The 21026-nt window shown below is 59.0% G+C and overlaps 1 protein-coding gene across 1 annotated transcript in view; it reads left to right on the top strand.

Annotated features, from left to right (window-relative positions):
* LRP1 (LDL receptor related protein 1) overlaps positions 1-21026 on the top strand; it is a 65132-nt gene that overhangs the window by 32732 nt on the left and 11374 nt on the right. Inside the window, exons 25-67 of the mRNA XM_062510839.1 lie at positions 30-275; positions 461-658; positions 1214-1418; positions 1520-1684; positions 1968-2212; positions 2458-2589; positions 2701-2928; positions 3065-3239; positions 3631-3725; positions 4033-4182; positions 4317-4457; positions 4698-4826; positions 5628-5759; positions 5962-6096; positions 6168-6297; positions 6751-6877; positions 7064-7215; positions 7318-7442; positions 7637-8008; positions 9010-9199; positions 9558-9762; positions 10442-10634; positions 11361-11486; positions 11572-11697; positions 12479-12598; positions 13176-13289; positions 13637-13786; positions 14034-14171; positions 14653-14769; positions 15032-15160; positions 15234-15356; positions 15956-16096; positions 16177-16364; positions 16858-17041; positions 17235-17320; positions 17595-17714; positions 18250-18437; positions 18874-19079; positions 19276-19464; positions 19640-19788; positions 20150-20243; positions 20512-20628; positions 20719-20838. Of these exons, the coding sequence (XP_062366823.1) occupies positions 30-275; positions 461-658; positions 1214-1418; positions 1520-1684; positions 1968-2212; positions 2458-2589; positions 2701-2928; positions 3065-3239; positions 3631-3725; positions 4033-4182; positions 4317-4457; positions 4698-4826; positions 5628-5759; positions 5962-6096; positions 6168-6297; positions 6751-6877; positions 7064-7215; positions 7318-7442; positions 7637-8008; positions 9010-9199; positions 9558-9762; positions 10442-10634; positions 11361-11486; positions 11572-11697; positions 12479-12598; positions 13176-13289; positions 13637-13786; positions 14034-14171; positions 14653-14769; positions 15032-15160; positions 15234-15356; positions 15956-16096; positions 16177-16364; positions 16858-17041; positions 17235-17320; positions 17595-17714; positions 18250-18437; positions 18874-19079; positions 19276-19464; positions 19640-19788; positions 20150-20243; positions 20512-20628; positions 20719-20838 (6795 nt within the window). The remainder of the gene's footprint in view (positions 1-29; positions 276-460; positions 659-1213; positions 1419-1519; positions 1685-1967; positions 2213-2457; positions 2590-2700; positions 2929-3064; positions 3240-3630; positions 3726-4032; positions 4183-4316; positions 4458-4697; positions 4827-5627; positions 5760-5961; positions 6097-6167; positions 6298-6750; positions 6878-7063; positions 7216-7317; positions 7443-7636; positions 8009-9009; positions 9200-9557; positions 9763-10441; positions 10635-11360; positions 11487-11571; positions 11698-12478; positions 12599-13175; positions 13290-13636; positions 13787-14033; positions 14172-14652; positions 14770-15031; positions 15161-15233; positions 15357-15955; positions 16097-16176; positions 16365-16857; positions 17042-17234; positions 17321-17594; positions 17715-18249; positions 18438-18873; positions 19080-19275; positions 19465-19639; positions 19789-20149; positions 20244-20511; positions 20629-20718; positions 20839-21026) is intronic.

Genomic DNA, 21026 nt, shown 5'->3' with positions numbered 1-21026 from the left:
GAGGTGACGAGCATGTCCTGTCCCCACAGACCAGTGTTCCCTCAACAACGGCGGCTGCAGCCACAACTGCACAGTGGCCCCTGGCGAGGGCATCGTGTGCTCCTGTCCCCTGGGCATGGAGCTTGGTGCCGACAACAAGACCTGCCAGATCCAGAGCTACTGTGCCAAGCACCTCAAGTGCAGCCAGAAGTGCGAGCAGGACAAGTACAATGTCAAGTGCTCCTGCTACGAGGGCTGGATGCTGGAGCCTGATGGCGAGAGCTGCCGCAGCCTGGGTGTGTTTTGGGGGCACCAGGAACTGGTAGCAGCCTCCCAGCTGCCTCGGAGGGGTTTGTTCTCTTGTGGAGCTGAGGGTTGTGCTGGGTGTTGGTGGGATCTGTGTACTGACAGTGTAGCTGGGGCTGGGTGCACTGTCCCCTGCCTTGTCCGTGCCCCTCTGACCCTGCCCTGCTACCCCCAGACCCCTTCAAGCCATTCATCATCTTCTCCAACCGCCATGAGATCCGGCGCATCGACCTGCACCGAGGGGATTACAGTGTCCTGGTGCCCGGGCTGCGCAACACCATCGCCCTGGACTTCCACCTCAACCAGAGCTCCCTGTACTGGACAGATGTGGTGGAGGACAAGATCTACAGGGGAAAACTGCTGGAGAACGGGGGTGTGCAGCCTGGGGATGGGGGGGATGGTTGGAGGGAAAGCAGGGGTGCAGGTCTGGGGTCAGTGATTCTGTGGCACCCCACGGTGATGAGGCAGCTGAAGCCCACAGCCCTGATAGTGATTCTGTTCTGCTCTCATTATGCAGTAGTTAATTAGCATTCCCAGTGCTTCCCTGCTGGTAATTGCAGCCCAGCAGCTGGGCACAGAGAAGACACCCTCCCCATCAGTGCTGCTCCTGCAGGAGCCGAGGGCCAGGACTGGGGATGGGGGGCTGTGCCCTTTGGGTCCTGACCATGGATGGATGCTGAGGTCTTTGGGATTTGGACTATGGATGGGGGCTGGGCCCTTTGGGGCCTGGACGGTGGATAGGGGGTGCTAAGCCCTTTGAGGTTTGGACCATAGACGGGGATGGTTCAGGCCCTGTTTGGGGAGGACATGTCCCCTCACAATCAACCTCAGCTGAGTTGGGGGAGGAGCTGTTGAGAGTACGGGGGTGGTGGTGCTGGGTGGGCTGGGGAAGGGGCACCATCCTGAGCCCTCACTTTGGGCCCCATAGCTCTCACCAGCTTTGAGGTGGTGATACAGTATGGCCTGGCCACCCCTGAGGGACTGGCCGTGGACTGGATCGCTGGCAACATCTACTGGGTGGAGAGCAACCTGGACCAGATTGAGGTAGCCAAGCTGGATGGCACCATGCGGACCACGCTGCTGGCCGGGGACATCGAGCACCCCCGTGCCATCGCCCTGGACCCTCGTTATGGGTGAGGCAGGAGGGGATAGTGCTCACAGGGATCATCCTGGGGGATCTTGTGGGGGGACAAGGCCACGGGCTCCTGTCCTTGCTCACAGTCCCTCCTGGCAGGATCCTGTTCTGGACGGACTGGGATGCCAGCCTGCCCCGCATTGAGGCTGCCTCCATGAGCGGTGCGGGCCGACGCACCATCCACAAGGAGACAGGCTCAGGGGGATGGCCCAACGGGCTCACTGTTGACTACCTGGAGAAGAGGATCCTCTGGATCGATGCCAGGTAGGGCCAGGACACCTCTCTCTGTGTCCCCCTCCCTGTCTCTCCCAGTCTGGGTCTTCCCCTTGCTCCAGCGTTGTGCTGGACTGTGAGTGAGAAACCTTCACACTGTGGGGTCTGTTTGGCACGTGCCAGCCCTTGCTCTGGGTTTTCTCCTCTGTGGATCCCTGGTGTAAAATCAGCAACCGTCCCATGGCTGCTTGGACCCTGCTGGTTGTTGCTGTTGGGTTAAAGACCCCGTGGTGCCCCCTCCTCACCTCCCTCACCCTCATCTCCCCCGGCCCAGGTCGGATGCCATTTACTCAGCTCTGTATGATGGGACGGGGCACATCGAGGTGCTGCGGGGACATGAGTACCTGTCCCACCCCTTCGCTGTCACCCTGTATGGGGGAGAGGTGTACTGGACAGACTGGCGCACCAACACCTTGGCCAAGGCCAACAAGTGGACGGGGCACAATGTGACTGTGGTGCAGAGGACCAACACGCAGCCCTTCGACCTGCAGGTGTATCACCCCTCCCGGCAGCCCCTGGGTGAGGCTGGGGGAGTGCAGGTGGGAGGGATGGGCTGGGGGGATCATGGAGGGTGGCATTGGCACTTGGTCTGTGCCCATACCCACTTGGAGCAGCAGGTGGATGCTGCTCTCATCCCTGTGGCTGCCCCTTTGCCCATCAGGTGATGAAGGTGATGCTTGGATGGGGCAGCCAGAGTCTTGAGGGGTTGCAGCTCTTGGGGCCTCCAGGGGCTGGAATGTCGCTGAGTCCTGTCCTCTTCGCAGCTCCTAATCCCTGTGAAGCCAACGGGGGCAAAGGGCCATGTTCCCACCTGTGCCTCATCAACTACAACCGCACCTTGTCCTGTGCCTGCCCCCACCTCATGAAGCTGGACAAGGACAACACCACTTGCTATGGTAGGGGTCTGCCTGGGGAGGAACCCAGCCCCCCAGGGGACTCAGACCCAGCTGGGGAGGATGAGCAGGTGCTCCAGAGCCAAGATCCAACCACTGTCCTTCTCCTCCCAGAGTTTAAGAAGTTCCTGCTGTACGCGCGGCAGATGGAGATCCGGGGAGTGGACATTGACAACCCCTACTACAACTACATCATCTCCTTCACCGTGCCTGACATCGACAACGTCACCGTGGTGGACTACGATGCTTTGGAGCAGCGCATTTACTGGTCAGATGTCCGTACCCAGACCATCAAGAGAGCCTTCATCAATGGCACTGGTGTGGAGACTGTTGTCTCTGCAGGTTGGTATGGGGGACCATCGCTCCCAGAGCTGGGACCCCCAGAGCCTTCAGCTCCCTGGGATCGACCCTCTTCATCTGAGCATCATCCCAGCCCCGTCCTCACAGCTGATGAGCTCCTGTCTCCATTCCCTTGCAGACCTGCCCAATGCTCATGGCCTCTCCGTGGATTGGGTTTCCAGAAACCTCTTCTGGACCAGCTATGATGCCAACAAGAAGCAGATCAATGTGGCCAGACTGGATGGCTCCTTCAAGAATGCCGTGATCCAGGGGCTGGACAAGCCTCACTGCCTGGTGGTGCACCCACTCCGGGGGTGAGTCTGGTGGGACATAGTGCTGATAGGAAGGTGTGTGTACAGGCACAGGTGGGTGTGTGCGTGACGGTGCACACGTGTGACTGGGGAGAGAGCAGGGGCTGTTCCTGTGTGTCAGTGTGTAGGAGCAGTGTCACAGCAGATGGGGGTGTGCTGTGTGTCTGTACACTCATGTGCAAAGGGGCTGTGATAAGTGTGCACCCACCAGTGTGTGCCAGTACAGGTGCGCACGAGGCTTTGGCAACCCCCAAGCACCCTCCTGGGGGTGGGACAAGGGGCTGTGGGGCTGCCCAGCCTGTGCCATGAGCAGGTGAGGGACTTTGCAAGGCTGGGAGGGTGCAGGGGGCTGCTGGCACCGTGGCCCCTCACTCACTGTCCCCTCACCTTGCAGGAAGCTGTACTGGACAGATGGAGACAACATCAGTGTGGCCAACATGGACGGCAGCAATCGCACACTCCTCTTTACCAATCAGAAGGGACCTGTTGGTACGGACCCCTCCATGGCCCCTGGGATCCCCCACCTTACCTTGCTGTCCTGCAGAGCCTAAATCTCCACTCTGGCTCCTTTGGGGGGGTGGCAGCTGCCCTGTGCTGGGTCACCATGACCTTACCTGCCTACTCTCTCCATCCCATCCCATCCCATCCCATCCCATCCCATCCCATCCCATCCCATCCCATCCCATCCCATCCCATCCCATCCCATCCCATCCCATCCCATCCCATCCCATCCCACCTCCTGCTCTGTGATGGTCCCTGTGTGCCACCAGCTTGGTGACATTCCTGTCCTTTCCAGGCCTGGCTATAGACTACCCAGAGAGCAAACTCTACTGGATCAGCTCTGGCAACAGCACCATCAACAGGTGTGACCTGGATGGCAGCAACCTGGAAGTGATCGAATCTGTGCGGAGCCAGCTGAGCAAGGCCACTGCCCTGGCCATCATGGGTGAGGGCTGCTGAAGGGGGACACCTTTCCCTGTCTCCTTGTCCTTCCCAAACTCTCCCGCCCACCTCTCCCACCTCAGCTAGGACAGGAGGGGATGGGGAATGCTGCCACAAGCTCCTGCCTTCTCCCCACAGGGAACAAGCTGTGGTGGGCTGACCAGGCCTCTGAGAGGATGGGGACCTGCAACAAGAAGGACGGGACGGAGGTGACAGTGCTGCGCAACAGCACCACGCTGGTGATGCACATGAAGGTGTACGATGAGAGCATCCAGCAAGGTCAGTGTGGGGTCCTGGGGCAGAGACCCTGTGGGGCTGAGCAGATGTTCTGCCCCTCTGTGATGGCCAGGTGGCTCCATCCCTGACAGCTGGCACAAGCCTCGCCCTTGCCCTCGTGCCAAGTCTGTGCTGGGTGGTGCGGGGCACCCGCACCTCATACGAGTACTGTCTTGGCTGCCCTAGCCCTGGTGGGTGCACCCTGGCCCCCTATAGCCCTTTACACCATTTTCTCTGCCACAGCTGGGTCCAACCCCTGCAGCCAAAACAACGGGGACTGCTCGCAGCTGTGCCTGCCCACCTCAGAGACCTCCCGCTCCTGCATGTGCACCGCAGGCTACAGCCTCAAGAGTGGGCAGCAGTCCTGTGAAGGTGTGTGCTTGTCCCTGTCCCCTCCCTGAACCACCCCTTGGTGCTGCGGTCACCCTGGCTCTGCCCATGGTCACCCCACCTGGTGACTCCTTGCTCTGGCTGCAGGTGGGCTTCTCCCCACTGCTCTGCATCCCACGCCACTGCAGGGGGACGCTGAGGGCCGGAGGGACACTGGGGGGCTTTGAGGAGTTGTGGGCTCAGGTGGCAGCAAAACTCTTGCATGAGCTGTCTCTGATGGCACTGCCCAGCCACTGAGGGTGTCATTGGAGGAGGGGAATGGGACAGCAGAGTGGGACCCCCTCCCAGGGAAGGCTGGGATCCTTGCTGTGGGCAGCAGGTTTGGCTCACCAGGAGCAGTGCCAGGCACAGCCCTGGCTCTCCAGATCCCCCATCCTCACCACATTCCCTCTGTCCCCCCGGGCACTGCCAGGGCCTCTCAAAGGCTGTTTGTGTGCAAAGTGTTCCGGGTGGTTTTGGGGGGAGGGTTGGCAGAGCTCTGCACCATCTGGGTCAGGGCAGGGGTTGAATAACAAGTGCTGCCCTGACCCAGATGCGCCACGGAGCCTTTGCCAGCACGGGGTGGAGGTGGTGGGTGGTGGGGAAGGGTTTTGCTTGTGCCCCCTGGAGCAGGGAAGGACCCTGGAATAGGCTGTGCCAGGGGTTGCAGCCCCCAGGGAGGTCTGTGCTGGGTCTGTGGAACCCTGTCAGGCTCATGCTCCTCCCCTGTCACAGTTTTCCGTGGTGGAGGGACAGCCTGTGGGTTTTGGGATATGTCTGACTGTCCCTGCACCTGTGTTGCAGGTGTTGGCTCCTTCCTCCTGTACTCGGTGCACGAGGGGATCCGGGGCATTCCCCTGGACCCCAATGACAAGTCAGATGCTCTTGTGCCGGTGTCGGGGACCTCTCTGGCTGTGGGAATTGACTTCCATGCAGGTGATGCAGGGCTGGGAACACGATGGGGGGGCTGGGAACAGGACAGGGGACAAGGAGTATGAGGGGACCATCATCAGTCCCCCTTTGGTGGCACTTTGCAGCACTGGGTGAGGGAGGATTTCGGGGCCCTGGGGTGCAGGTTCTTACCATTCTGGAGTGACCAGAAGTGGTCACTGACTCGTCCCCTCCTTGTCCCTCTCAGAGAACGACACGATTTACTGGGTGGACATGGGCCTGAGCACCATCAGTCGAGCCAAGCGGGACCAGACGTGGCGTGAGGATGTGGTGACCAACGGCATTGGCCGTGTGGAGGGCATCGCTGTGGACTGGATTGCAGGTGGGATGGGGCTCTGGAGCCGGGGGAGGGGCAGTGGGGCTTGTGTGGGAGCTCACCATCCCCTCTTGCAGGAAACATCTACTGGACGGACCAGGGCTTTGATGTCATCGAGGTGGCCAGGCTGAATGGGTCCTTCCGCTACGTGGTCATCTCACAGGGGCTGGACAAGCCACGGGCCATCACAGTCCATCCAGAGAAGGGGTGAGACACCGCCCCAGAGAGGGGCATCACCTGTGGGGTGGGCACAGGGTGAGACCCCTGCACCTCCCGGCAAGCTGTGTGTGTGCACACTGCAGGGAAGGACTCACAAGTCTCCTGCCACACCAAAGAGTCCAAGCCTTGGATTTAACCCTCCTTTCACTGGTGGGCTGAACTCCCTGGGAACCACCTGGTGGGTGCCCTCACCTCAGAAAATCTGAGTGGAGCCTCCTCAGAATGGCTCCAGCTTTGGACAGAGCCCCAGGGAGAGCAGAGGTGTTTGGATCTGGGGAGGGATGGAGATGCAGGGAATGTGATGCCAGGTCTGAGAGCAGGCAGGTTCTGGACTGAGGCCCCTGTGTGGGGGGATGAATGGGGTGGTGTCTGTCCTTTACTCAAAGGGCCAATGCTGCTCCTGGTGATGAACCTGTGGTGACATTCCTGCTGTCCCCTCAGGTACCTGTTCTGGACAGAGTGGGGGCAGTACCCCCGCATTGAACGCTCACGCCTGGACGGCACCGAGCGGATGGTGCTGGTCAACGTCAGCATCAGTTGGCCCAATGGGATTTCCGTGGACTATGAGGTACAGTTGGCATCTGGGAGGGTGGTACCAGTCCCAAGAGTCCCTGTGGCCGTGTCCTGCTGCTGGAGACATGGTTACTCTCCTTGGGACTCGGTTGGTGGTCTGAGCCCCAGGACATCCTGCCAGAGGAGCAAAGGGTAGTAGTGCTGCCCTGATGCCAACTGGGATGTTCTCTCATCTCCACAGGACGGGAAGCTGTACTGGTGTGATGCCCGGACAGACAAGATTGAACGGATTGACCTGGAGACGGGTGAGAACCGTGAGGTTGTCCTGTCCAGCAACAACATGGACATGTTCTCTGTGTCGGTCTTCGAGGAATATATTTACTGGAGTGACAGGTGAGGTGCCAAGGAGGCTGTGGGGGGAGCTGGTGGGTGATATGGCAAGGTGGGGAGGGGTCGGTCCTGTGCTGGTCACTTGGTGACTCTGTCCTCCTTCAGGACTCATGCCAACGGCTCCATCAAAAGAGGCAACAAGGACAACGCCACCGAGTCGGTGTCCCTGAGGACTGGGATTGGTGTGCAGCTCAAGGACATCAAAGTCTTCAACCGGGCCCGGCAGAAGGGTAGGTCTGAGCACAGGGGGCAGCTCCTCATGGGGGGTACGGGGACAGAAACAAACAGGTCACTCTAACATCGGAGCCGTGTTGCACCATGGTTCGAGCCTGTTCCTTCCTCCGGGAGTGCCGAGTGCTGAAAGCGGCCGAGTGGGTGCATCCTGCCTGGTCCCTCACCCACTCCCCCCTGTTCCTCCCACCAGGCACTAACATCTGTGCCCAGAACAACGGGGGCTGCCAGCAGCTGTGCCTGTTCCGTGGCGGCGGGCAGAGGACGTGTGCCTGCGCCCATGGGATGCTGTCAGAGGATGGTGTGAGCTGCCGGGACTACGACGGGTACCTGCTCTACTCAGAGCGCACCATCCTCAAGAGCATCCACCTCTCAGATGAGAACAACCTCAATGCTCCCATCAAGCCCTTTGAGGATGCAGAGCACATGAAGAATGTCATCGCCCTGGCCTTCGATTACCGCTACGGCTCCAAGGGCAGCAACCGCATCTTCTACAGCGACATCCACTTCGGCAACATCCAGCAGATCAATGACGATGGCACGGGGCGCAAGACCATCGTGGAGAGTGAGTGGTGTGGGGTTCTCCCTTCTCTGCCTGCCCTCAGACCAGTCTCTCTCTCCCCCACCTCCTCCTGCACTCCCTCTGTCCTTGCCCAAGGGGTTTGGAGGTGTTTGGAGGGGTAGTGGGTACAGGCTGAGCTGTGAGGTTTCTGAGGAGCCTCTGGAAGTGGACACAGGCACTGCGTGCAGAGCTTGTTCTGGCAAGGAGAGCATGTCACGAGGCTTGGGCTCTAGAAACAGGCACTGCAGCAAAGTTGAGATTGGCTCTGTGCTCACACTCACCTCCCGAGGCAGTACCCTTAGCCCTGACCCTCGGGGTGCCCAGCCCTGGCCTCACCTCCAGGCCTCACCTTGCACTTGGTTGGGTTTATTGGCACCTACAGCAGCTTCAAAGAACCGTGGTTGCTGCTCCAGGAGCTCCCTGAGTCAGGGCCTTGGACGTGCTGCTAATGAGGGAATTCACTCACGCTGCTTTATCCCTGGGAGGGAAGAGCAGGACCCAGCTCTCACAGCCTCATTAAACCCTTTGCCGAGTGTTAATGAGGGGGAGAGGATGGGTGCACGGTTCAAGTTCCCAGATGGGAAGGTCTCCCTGGTCCCTACCAGGCTTTGCCTTGTCACTTTGTGCCCCAGGGCCTCAGCTGTCCCCTGGCAGAGGGAAGCTCTCTCCTTCCCAGCGATGCTTCTGTGGACCCAGAGCAAGGTCTGGATACTGGTGTAGAGTTTGAGAGCCAAATTCAAGTCGTTGGTGTGTTGTAGGTGTGCATCCCTCATCCTTCCTGCAAGGGAGGGTCATTCCAACAGAGCTCTACCCATGAGACTCAGGGATCTGAGCACAGCCCCCAGCCCTGCCAAGTCCCCACCCAGCAGCCACAGCCTCCAAGGGATTTTTGTGCTGTAAATAAAAGCAAAACCTTCAACATCGCAGTGTCAGGGACAGCCATGCAGGGTGAGCCGCAGCCTTGCAGGGGTCTGGGCTGGGTGTGACCTTTGCTGTCCCTGCAGATGTGGGTTCGGTGGAGGGGCTGGCATACCACCGTGGCTGGGACACGCTGTACTGGACGAGCTACACCACCTCCACCATCACCCGGCACACCGTGGACCAGAGCAGGATCGGGGCCTTCGAGAGGGAGACTGTGATCACCATGTCAGGGGATGACCATCCGCGGGCCTTCGTGCTGGATGAGTGCCAGAAGTGAGTGGCCAGTGAGGGTCCAGCCAGGCCCCCCAGGGATCCACATTGTGGGGAGGAAGGTCTGGATCCCAGCACAGAGAGGACTGGACTCCCAGGGAGGAAAGACCCTGCAGCCCTCTTCCCACTAATCCTTCAACACCCCAAAGCTGCTCTAGACCCTTCATCCCATCTCCATCCTACATTTCCCAGCTGGCTGCAGCAGCCTCATTCAACCCCTTCCCACTCTTTTTACATGGGAATGATGTCACATGCATCCGCCAGTCTCTGGAAGCCCCCCAGCCATGGAGGGATGGGCTGAGCCAGCCTGGATGTGGCTGAGCTGGGGCTCCAAAGGCATTCTGTGTCCCTCTCCTCCCAGCCTGATGTTCTGGACCAACTGGAATGAGCAGCACCCCAGCATCATGCGAGCCACCCTGTCCGGTGCCAATGTCCTCATCATCATTGACCAGGACATACGGACGCCCAATGGGTTGGCCATCGACCACAAGGCTGAGAAGATTTACTTCTCTGATGCCACTCTGGACAAGATTGAGCGCTGCGAATACGACGGGTCCCATCGCCACGTGAGTCTAAGGGCACTGAGATGGGGAGAAGTGTTCAAACTGGGGCTGGAGTGGGGCTAGTGGGGAAGAGAGTGTCCGAACTGGGGCTGGAGTGGAGTTGGTGGGGAGGAGAGTGTCCAAACTGGGGTTGGAGTGAGGTCACTGGGGAGGTGAGTGTCCAAACTGGGGCTGGAGGGGGGCAGTGGGAAGCAGAGCTGTTCCTGGGGCTGGGGAAGTCAGGCATCCCACTGGGGTGGACACTCTATGTTTGGGGGGGCTGTGGAGCTGCATCCTACAGCAGGTTCCTCCTGCTCCCAGTTTGGCTGTGTCCCTGAGAAGTGAGGACATGACTTCAAGTTGCATCAAAAGAGGTTCTGGTTGGACATGAAAAGGAATTTCTTTATGGAAAGAATCGTTAAACATTGGAAGGGGTTGCCCAGGTTGGTGGTGGAGTCACCATCCCTGGAGGTGTCCAAGGAGCTGCTGGACCTGGTGCTGAGTGCTCTGGAGGGAGTTGGTTACAGGTTGAACTTGATCTTGGAGATCTTCTCCAACCTCAAGGATTTTGTGAAGTGTCTGAGGACAGGTTGGATGAGGCTTGGAACAGTCCTGGAAGGTTTACCATGGCAGGGATGTGGAAACCAGATGAGTTTTAAGATCCTTTCCAACCCAACCCATTCCATGATTCTGTGCCTGGCAGGTGATCCTGAAGTCGGAGCCCGTGCACCCCTTTGGCCTGGCCGTGTATGGTGATTACATCTTCTGGACGGACTGGGTGCGCCGCGCCGTGCAGCGCGCCAACAAATATGTGGGCACCGACATGAAACTGCTGCGTGTGGACATCCCCCAGCAGCCCATGGGCATCATCGCCGTGGCCAACGACACCGACAGCTGTGAGGACTCTCTGGTGTCACTGCAGCGTCCCTGCCCTCTGCCCCTCACTCTGCAGCAGGACCAGGGAAGGGGAACCCATCCCACCCTCTTTCCTGGCTTTTTGGCAACCCATCCCACCCTCTTTCCTGGCTTTTTGGAAACCCATCCCACCCTCTTTCCTGGCTTTTTGGAAACCCATCTGTCCAACCCCCAACACCATCCCACCCTCCTTCCTGGCTTTTTGGAAACCCATCCCACCCTCCTTCCTGGTCTTTTGAAAACCCATCCCACCCTCCTTCCTGGCCTTTTGGAAGCCCATCTCTCTGTCTTTTGTGGTCCTTTGGGAATCCATCCCACTGTCCTTCGTGGTTCTTTGGGAAGCCATCACTGTCCATTCTGGCCTTTTGGGAACCCATCCTCCCATCCTTCTTAGCCCTTTGGGAATCATCCCATTGTCCTTTCCAGCTTGTCGTTGCCCCCTCGTGACACTCATGCCACAGTTGTCCATCCCTGACATCGTCCTCCCCAGTGCAGGCTGAAGACAGAGTGGACTTGCCCTGTCCCTGCTCTTCCCAGGGCATCTCTGTGTAAAATCTGGGGAGACAGGGTGCCTCAGCACCCTACACCCTCCATAGCCCCACGGGAAGAGCCTGGGGAGGGATCCCTACTTTTTGGCCCAGCAGGGAAGATGAGGAGCAGGGGCTGGTGGGTCCATCCCTGGTGTGACCACTGTCCCTCTGTCCTAGGTGAGCTGTCCCCATGCCGGGTGAACAACGGTGGCTGCCAGGACCTGTGCCTGCTCACCCCCAAGGGCCACGTCAACTGCTCCTGCCGTGGGGAGCGGGTCCTGCAGGAGGATTTCACCTGCAAAGGTGAGGGGGTGTGGGAGGGGCTGAGGAAAGGAAGGGTGAGGCTGATCTCAACGTGGCAGAGCTGACATTCCCGTGCTCTGCCCAGCTGTGAATTCCACCTGCAATGTGGATGAGTTTGAGTGTGGGAACGGCGACTGCATCGACTTCAGCCGCACCTGTGACGGCGTCGTGCACTGCAAGGACAAGTCGGATGAGAAGCAGTCCTACTGCAGTAAGGTTCCTCCTCTTGCTGCCTTGCTCACCCACACACACTCCCCAGCACCCCCTGACACCCTGCTCAAGATGCCAGGTCCACTCAGAGAATCACGGAACCGTTTGGGTTGGAAGGGACCAAAATCAGGGGCTTCCCCCTCAATCAAACACACAAGGCAGGTACCTCCACACAGGCTTGCAAGGACTGTCTCTTGTTAATTATTCTTAGAACCTCTTCAAATTTGCCTTTAAAACTTAAAGAAGATGGAGGCAAAAACTTAAGAGGATGGAAGATGGAAAAGGCAGGATTCACAGCATTCCAGTAAATCAGTCCTTTTCCCTATGTTCAAAATCATGGAATCATGGAACAGTTTGGTTTGGGAGGGACCTTACAGCTCATCTCATTTCACTCCCTGCCATGGGCAGGGACACCTTCCACTAGCCCAGGTTGCTCCAAGCCATATCCAGCCTGGTCTTGAACACTGCCAGGGTTGCTCAGCAAAGGGAACCAGGATTCCAGGGTGTCCTTCCACCCCTCAGGTGCTCACAGTCCCTCCTGCCCTCCCAGAGCTGCACCCAGCCAGACTTTAAGGTCTCCAGATCTTTCCCAGTGTAGGGGACAGGCTGGAGAGCTGGACGCCTGGAGCTGAGGTGTCAGCCCTCACTCCTCTGCATGAGGGAGCAGCTTCCCTGATCCTGCTCTGTGGTTTCTTCCCCTGCTGAAAGATCCCCAAGTGTCTCTTTGGGGGTGCTTGCCCTCCATTTACTCACCTCCTCTTCTTCCTCTTCGTCCCTGGCAGGCAGCCGCAAGTGCAAGAAGGGGTACCTGCACTGCATGAACGGGCGCTGCGTCGCCAGTCGCTACTGGTGTGATGGTGTGGACAACTGCGGGGACAACTCGGACGAGGTGCCCTGTAACAGTGAGTGTCTGCCTGGCACCCAGCCAGCCCCTGCCAGGGCTCCATCAGCTGCTTGGGACAGGGACAGCAGCTTCAGGAGGGAGTTACCATCAGCTTGACAGGAGCAGAGCAGAGCCAGGGCTTAACGGAGAGTCAAGGTCAAGTTTGTGCTGCTTTGTAAGCTCACGGAGTGACAGCTGAGAGGAAAATCTCCTGGGTATGGGCATGCAGCACCCAGAGCTTCCCAGCAAGAGTGGTTTGACAGCCAGGAGGGGCACGGGGCGTAGTGTCGCTGCTCCTCATGGCTCCCATGGCTCCCAGGAATTACCAAAGACAGCACCCCTTTAGGGCTGCAGGTTGGGTCTGCTGGGTTTCAAACTGGCAGGGGCGGTCGAGAGCTTTTCAGAGTCCTGTCCAGGTCTGGTTGTGCCAGGGAGAGGGGCTCAGGCTGCCAGGCAGAGCGTGAGCCAGAAGACACCGGGTCTCATCCGGAAGGGGATCAGGTCTGGGAGCACTCTGGGCAGCCCAGAGCTGCGTGGGCAGCGGGGTGGGTGCGGGCCCTGCCTCATCGACTGCGGGGGTTTCTTCCCCCTGGCAGAAACCAGCTGTGCCGCGACCGAGTTCCGCTGCCGGGACGGGACCTGCATTGGGAATTCCAGCCGCTGCAACCAGTTCATCGACTGTGAGGATGCATCAGACGAAATGAACTGCAGTGAGTGCCCAGCTGCTGCCCCTGGCCCCTCCTCAGATCTGGAGATGCTCCTGCCCTCAGTGCTGGTGGCAGGAAGCTGGGTGTTTGGGACTGGGACTGGATAGGGGAGGGAGGAGAGTCCTGCTCCTATCCTGCAGCCCCAGCCTACCCCTGTACCATGCTCAGCACCCCACTACCCAATTGATCCCTTCAGTTCTGGGCATGTATGGAGGACATCTGGAGGTGTGTGGGGTGTGGTGGGCTCTGGCAGCAGGGCACGGCCCAGTGCCACATGGTGGAACCAGACCTGGGGGCTTCTGCTGTGGTTCCTGCTGTATCACCGGGGCTTCTGCTGTGATTCCTCTCAGCTGCCACCGACTGCAGCAGCTACTTCAAGCTGGGGGTGAAGGGCACCACATTCCAGAAGTGTGAGCACACGTCCCTGTGCTACGCACCCAGCTGGGTGTGCGACGGTGCCAACGACTGCGGCGATTACTCGGATGAGCGCAACTGCCCCGGTGAGAGCAGGAGGACAGAGGGGACTCTGAGGGCAGGGATGCCCCTTTGGGGTCTCCTTGAGCTGTGGATGCTTTGTTTGCCCACTGGGACTGTTGTCCTCTGTCCGTGTGGCTCCAGCACAAATGGTGCTGCAGGGATCAGGGATGCGGGACCTCGGGGATTTTGGGGAGGAATCCTTCAGTTCTGGGCTGGGAGGAGGCAGGACATGGCCGTGCCATCATCCTCACTGATGTTTCTGTCACAAAGTAGGTGGGAGGAAGCCTAAATGTCCATCCAACTATTTTGCCTGCCCGAGCGGGAGGTGCATCCCCATGACCTGGACCTGTGACAAGGAGGATGACTGCGAGAATGGCGAAGATGAGACCCAGTGCAGTGAGCGACAGGGTGGGGACAGTCAGGATTTGGGCTGGGGCACGGGGTGGTGCTGGAGGGTGGGCAGGACCCTCTTCTGCCCCTGACATCCATTTGCCAAGGACAGACCCTGGATTCTTCACCCTCTGTGGTTTTACTCCATGGTCTTGGGCTTTTAGCTGTGACCAGTATAAAAGTGCTCATGTGTTGGTTTGTTCAGCCCATGCACAAGTGTCTGTGGCCCTTTTGAACAGGACCAGATATGGCTTCCTTCAGCTCCATTTTTAGTTCTAACCACCTGGAACAAGCCCCAAACAGTGCTCAGGAGCTGGGGATCTTCCCCAGATCTAGGAGCAGGGAGTCTCACACCAGCCCTGTGGGACCATAAGCAGTACCCCCAGCACCCCCCTGGGCTACTGGAGCCCATCTGGTCCAGTCTGGCTGTACTCTGCTGGTATCTCCTCCTCTTATCACCTCACTCTGACCCCCATCTCCTCCTCTTCTCCTCTCCCAGACAAGTTCTGCTACCCCGTGCAGTTCGAGTGCAACAACCACCGCTGCATCTCCAAGCTCTGGGTGTGTGACGGGGCTGATGACTGTGGGGATGGCTCTGACGAGGACAGTCGCTGCAGTGAGTGCTCCACCCTTCTCCCCATCTCAGTCCCTGCCTGCTTCATCACCGCGTTCCTGCATCCATGTTCCTGTCTCTGCCCATCCTTTCTCCCACCCGTGGTCTCACTGCTTTCATGAGCTCTCCTGAGCTCTCCTGGGCTCCTGGGTTCTGTCCTTCTCCCACCCATGGTCTCACCGCTCTCCTGGGCTTTATATTTTGGGGCTCCCCAGAGCTCCAGCAGTGGGGTGTCCAGACTCCATCCTGCTCCTCCCTTCCTCAGGGCTGACCACTTGCAGCTCAGGATCCTTCCAGTGCCCAGGCACCTATGTGTGCGTGCCAGAGCGCTGGCTCTGTGATGGGGACAAGGACTGTGCAGATGGGGCTGATGAGACCCTCGCTGCTGGCTGCTGTGAGTACCTGAGGATGGGGGGCTGGGGAGGCAGGGGCTGGCAGGGGCTGATGCTGGTGGTGCCTCAATCCAGTGTACAACAACACCTGTGACGAGCGGGAGTTCATGTGTGGGAACCGACAGTGCATCCCCAAGCACTTCGTCTGCGACCACGACAATGACTGCGGCGACGGCTCTGACGAGTCCCCAGAATGTGGTGGGTGTCTGTGGGACACAGGGGGACTGACCTGTCAGCTGTGCTGGGTCCTCCTGGGCTTTGGGACAGTACCCTGGGAGGGTCTTCATCACCCTGGAGGGGTTTGGTGTGAGTGTGGTGAGAGGGAAGCCGGAGAGGCAGCAGAGGGGGATTTCTGGTGGAGAGCAGCCCCCCAGCCCTGACACAAGGATCCAAACCCAGGAAGAGATCCAAAGACACAGAGAGATTCAAACCCAGGGAGAAATCCAAAGCCACAGAGAGATTCAAACCCAGGGAGATCCAAACCCACAGAGAAATCCAAATCTGCAGAGAGATTCAAACCCACAGAGAGATCCAAACCCAGGGAGATCCAAACCCACACAGAGATACGAAGCCACAGAGAGATCCAAACCCACAGAGAGATCCAAACCCACAGAGAGATCCATGCATGTGCAGAGCACCCCTGTCCCAAGCCAGCTGCTCTGTGGTGTCCCTGCTGCTCCTGGCAGCTCAGGAGTGTTTGGCTCCATGGTGCCTCTCTCTCTCTCTGAGTGGTTCCACGGTACCTCTGGAAGGCTCAGGAGGGTGGGTTGGCAGCTGAGCCCCTCACCCTCCCTCAGAGTATCCCACCTGTGGCCCCCACGAGTTCCGCTGTCAGAACGGCCGCTGCCTCAGCAACCGGCAGTGGGAATGTGACGGGGAGTTCGACTGCCACGACCACTCGGACGAGGCGCCCAAGAACCCGCGCTGCAGCAGCCCAGGTACCTGCTGGGGTCACACTGGGGGGGGATAGCTGAGCCCCAGCTACTCCCCACTGACCACTCCCACCTCCTCTCTGTAGAAAACAAGTGCAACGACTCCTTCTTCCTCTGCAAGAATGGGAATTGCATCTCCGAGGCACTGCTCTGTGACAACAACAATGACTGCGCCGACGGCTCTGATGAGCTCAACTGCTTCATCAACGAGTGCCTCAACAAGAAGCTGAGTGGCTGCTCCCAGGAGTGTGAGGACCTCAAGATTGGGTACAAGGTAGGGGGCCATAGGGTGGGTGGGCTGGCTGTGGAGATCATAGAATTACAGAATGCCCTGAGTTGGAAGGGACCTACAATGATTGTTGAAGTCCAACTCCTGCCCCTGCACAGGAGTCCTCAGCAAATCCCATCCTGTGCCTGAGAATGTTGTCCAAATGCTCCTGGAGCTCTTGCAGCTTTGGGGCTGTGCCAATCAACAGTGCCTGACCACCCTCTGGGGGAAGAACCTTTTCCTGATATCCAGCCTAAACCTCCCCTGGCACAGCTCCTGCTGTTCCCTCTCCTTCCTGCTCTGCAGACGTGAGGGTTGTGTCTGTCCTGTGCCAGCTGGGCCAGGGATATGACACGGGCGCTTCAGGCACTGTTTGTGTGTCTCAGCTGTCCTTGCTGAATCCACGTGTCCCACAGTGACACTTGTCACCTCCCAGCACCTGCCACCTCCCGGCGTGTGGGCCTTGGAGGTGTCTGACAGCTCTGGGTTGCTCCTGCAGTGCAGATGTCGTCCCGGGTTCCGGCTGAAGGACGATGGGAAGACGTGCGTCGACATCGACGAGTGCTCCACCGCCTACCCCTGCAGCCAGAAGTGCATCAACACCCTGGGCAGCTACAAGTGCCTCTGCACTGAGGGCTACAAGCTCAGACCTGACAACCCCACTAGCTGCAAGTCTGTCACAGGTAAGAGCCAGGTGTGGGCGCAGAGCCCGGGATGTTCCTGGTGACCATGGGATGGTCCTGGCACCGGAGTTGGAGGGTGAAGTGGCTACCACCAACTCATGAGGGAGTGGGGCTGGGAGGGTGGCAGGTGGGCAGGGTTCTGCCCACATCCCAGCAGTGCTCCCATGCCACTTTTCCCTCTTTCCCTGTGCAGATGAAGAACCTTTCCTCATCTTTGCCAACCGCTACTATCTGAGGAAGCTCAACCTGGATGGCTCCAACTACACTCTGCTGAAGCAGGTGCGGGGTGAGCTGGGAGCAGGAGGGACACCAGCCCCGTGTGGCTGGGAGCTGGGGATGGAGCAGGCCCTGAAAGACATGGGAACCACCAGCTGAGGATTTTGGGCTTTTGGCTTCCCAGGGGAATGGTAGATCCATCTAAATGTCAGGAGATCACTGTGAGCGAGGAGCAAGCAGGGAGGCTGTGGGCTCTATAAAACGCCCCCAGACCTCATGCTAGCCACTGAGGCTGCTGCAACCCTTCTCCCTGCCTCCCTCCCTCCCCGCTCTCCAGGGGCTGAACAATGCCGTGGCTCTGGATTTTGACTACCGGGAGCAGATGATCTACTGGACAGATGTCACCACGCAGGGCAGCATGATCCGTCGCATGCACATTAACGGCAGCAACGTCCAGGTGAGGATGGGGGCAACCCCTGGGCACCCCTGGGCCGTGCAGCTGGGCCTCACCCACCTCCTGCCCCACTGTGGGGTCATCACTGGTCTTTAGGAATCAGCTCCAGTTGCTGTGGGATGTTTTGCAGCCAAGCAGGGGTGGGCTCCACACTGCCCTGAAATGCAGGGCAAGGAAGGTTGGGGGAAGAGTCATGGAGTCATGGAATGATTTGGGTTAGAAGGGATATTAAAGTTCATCCAGTTTCACTCTGCTGCCTTGGGCAGGGACACCTTCCACTACCCCAATTTGCTCCAAGCCCTGTCCAACCTGGCCTTGGTCACTACCAGGGGTCCAGGGGTAGCCACAACTTTTCTGGGCATCCTGTGCCTGGGCCTCTCCACCCTCACAGGGAGAAAGTTTTTTCCTAATATCCCATCTAAACCTAAGAGGGGAATCAGGAAGGAGGTCTGGGCTGGGAAGGGGGATGCTGTAACCCCTGAGACATCAGGGTTTGGTCTCTCTGCTCAGCCCTGTCACCTCTGATTTCTCCTGGCAGGTCCTTCACCGCACGGGGCTCAGCAACCCCGACGGGCTGGCTGTGGACTGGGTGGGAGGAAACCTGTACTGGTGTGACAAGGGTCGGGACACCATCGAGGTGTCGAAGCTCAACGGCGCGTACCGCACCGTGCTGGTCAACTCGGGCCTGCGCGAGCCCCGTGCACTCGTGGTGGATGTGCAGAATGGGTGAGAGCCTGGGGGACATGGAGCTGCTGCTCTGCACTGGGGAGGGGGCTGTGGGGGACATTAAACTGCTGCTCTGCACTGGGGAGGGGGCTGTGGTCATCTTGCCGTAGTCCCAGAGGTTGGGAAATGGGATGAAGCCTTCCCTCTTGGCCTCTGGGACATTGGGATGCTTTTCTCTATTCTGTGCCCATGCACCTCCATTTATCACAGGGTGGTTTGGGATGGAAGGGCCTTTAAAAACCATCTTGTTCCACCCCAGTGCTGTCACCTCTACTATCCCAGGTTGCTCCAAACCCTGTCCGACCTTGGACACTTCCAGGGATGAGGCAGCCACAGCTTCTCTGGACACCCTGTGCCAGGGCCTCACCACCCTCACAGGGAGGAATTCCTGTGGTTTCCAACTCAATCTCTCCTTGCTCTTCTGTTTCATCCGCAGCTACCTCTACTGGACGGACTGGGGGGACCACTCTCTGATCGGGAAGATCGGCATGGATGGCACCAACCGCAGCGTCATCGTGGACACCAAGATCACGTGGCCCAACGGCCTCACCCTCGACTACATCAACAGCCGGATCTACTGGGCTGATGCCCGTGAGGACTACATCGAGTTCGCCAGCCTGGACGGCTCCAACCGGCACACGGGTGAGAGCTCCGGGGTCCCGCTGTACCAGCACACCTTGGGGGGTTCCAGGCTGTGGGTGAAGCATTGGAGTGGGAGTCAGGGCTGCTGGGGACAGTGCCCAGCTCTGGCCACTCTTCTGTGTCCAGGGAAGTGGCTGCTTCCATGGGAGAGGGGAATGTGGCACAGTCCCTCACTGAGCGCCTGCTCCTCTCTCAGTGCTCAGCCAGGACATCCCACACATCTTTGCGCTTACCCTCTTCGAGGATTTCATCTACTGGACCGACTGGGAGACCAAGTCCATCAACCGGGCCCACAAGACAACAGGAGCCAACAAGACACTGCTGATCAGCACCTTGCACCGGCCCATGGACATCCACATCTACCACCCTTACCGCCAGCCTGACGGTGAGCACGGCCTGGGGATGCCAGTGCTGGGAAACCACCCTGGGAAAGGGACTTGGGGGGACACCAGGTCGGGCAGGGGGAGCAGAAGCAGGGTGACAAGGGTCTTGCTGCTCCCCTGCCACCCTGAGGGTCCCCAGTGTGATCTGACTCGCTGTTGTCACCTTGCTTTCCACAGTTCCCAACCATCCCTGCAAGACCAACAACGGCGGCTGCAGCAACCTCTGCCTGCTCTCACCGGGCGGGGGGCACAAGTGTGCCTGTCCCACCAACTTCTACCTAGGCAGCGATGGCAAAACCTGCGTGTCCAACTGCACAGCCAGCCAGGTAAGCCCCTGCCTGCCTGTCCCTGCCTGCTTGGAAATTCTCTGTGCCCGTGTCCCTCCTGCCATGATCTCCTTGGGGGTGCTGGGATGTAGCACAGTCTTCCATGGATGCAGGCAGCACCTGCCTCCTGTGGCACTTCATGTTTGGGGGTGTCCAGGAGAGCCAGAGACCCTCCAGCTCTGGGATGTTCTTCTACCCAGGGCCTGGGTGGGGTTAAGGCTTTGCTCTGGGTCAGGATTTGGAAATACCTGGAAGGGACAGCACAGGATCTGTGTCCTTGGCTGACCTCACTGGGAATTAAATCTTTTGGGGTCCCCCCCTCCCCATCGTGAACGACCCCATGAGCTCCTCTCTCCATCAGTTTGTCTGCAAGAACGACAAGTGCATCCCTTTCTGGTGGAAATGCGACACCGAGGACGACTGCGGGGACCGGTCGGATGAGCCGGAGGATTGCCGTGAGTGCCAGGGCGTGGCACAGCCCCCGTGTCCCAGCACCCCATGGCTGTTGGGACATCCCCGTGGAGGGGAGGATCAGTCCAATGTCCAGTGATGGCGTTCAGGGAGCAGTGGGACACACCGGTCCCAGTGTCAGGATTGTCTCATGTCCAGTGCCCTAGCCCAGAATTGGATGCTGGGTCCCTAAAGGACCCCAGAGGGGTAGAGCAGGGCTTTGAGGTTAAGGTTTGCCCTAGAGCAAACCTGTGGCCCTGTGTTACCCCACAGCTGAGTTCAAGTGCAGGCCAGGGCAGTTCCAGTGCTCCACAGGGATCTGCACCAACCCCGCCTTCATCTGCGATGGTGACAACGACTGCCAGGACAACTCAGACGAGGCCAACTGTGGTAGGTTCCCTGTGTCCCCTCGTGACCCCCAGGCCTCCCCAGCGTGGAGCTGCAGGCTGTCACCCCCTGACTGTGTCACCTCTTCCCCAGACATCCACGTATGCCTGCCCAGTCAGTTCAAGTGCACCAACACCAACCGCTGCATCCCTGGCATCTTCCGCTGCAACGGGCAGGACAACTGCGGGGACGGAGAGGACGAGAAGGACTGTCGTGAGTGGGGGGCTCAGGGTGTCAGGTGGGACCAAATGTGGGCCAGACTGAGGAGCTCAGATCTGTGTCTTGGGGTGTTTGGCTCCCTGGGCTGTCCCAGGGCTTTCTCCATACCCCTAGTCTCCACAGACCCTCTGTCCCCATCACCCCTACGGATGCTGCTGTGTCCTAGTGGAAATGAAATTCTT

Source organism: Cinclus cinclus, chromosome 30 (genome assembly GCF_963662255.1).
Source record: "Cinclus cinclus chromosome 30, bCinCin1.1, whole genome shotgun sequence".
NCBI lineage: Eukaryota > Metazoa > Chordata > Aves > Passeriformes > Cinclidae > Cinclus > Cinclus cinclus.
This window is presented reverse-complemented; position numbering and strand designations above follow the sequence as displayed.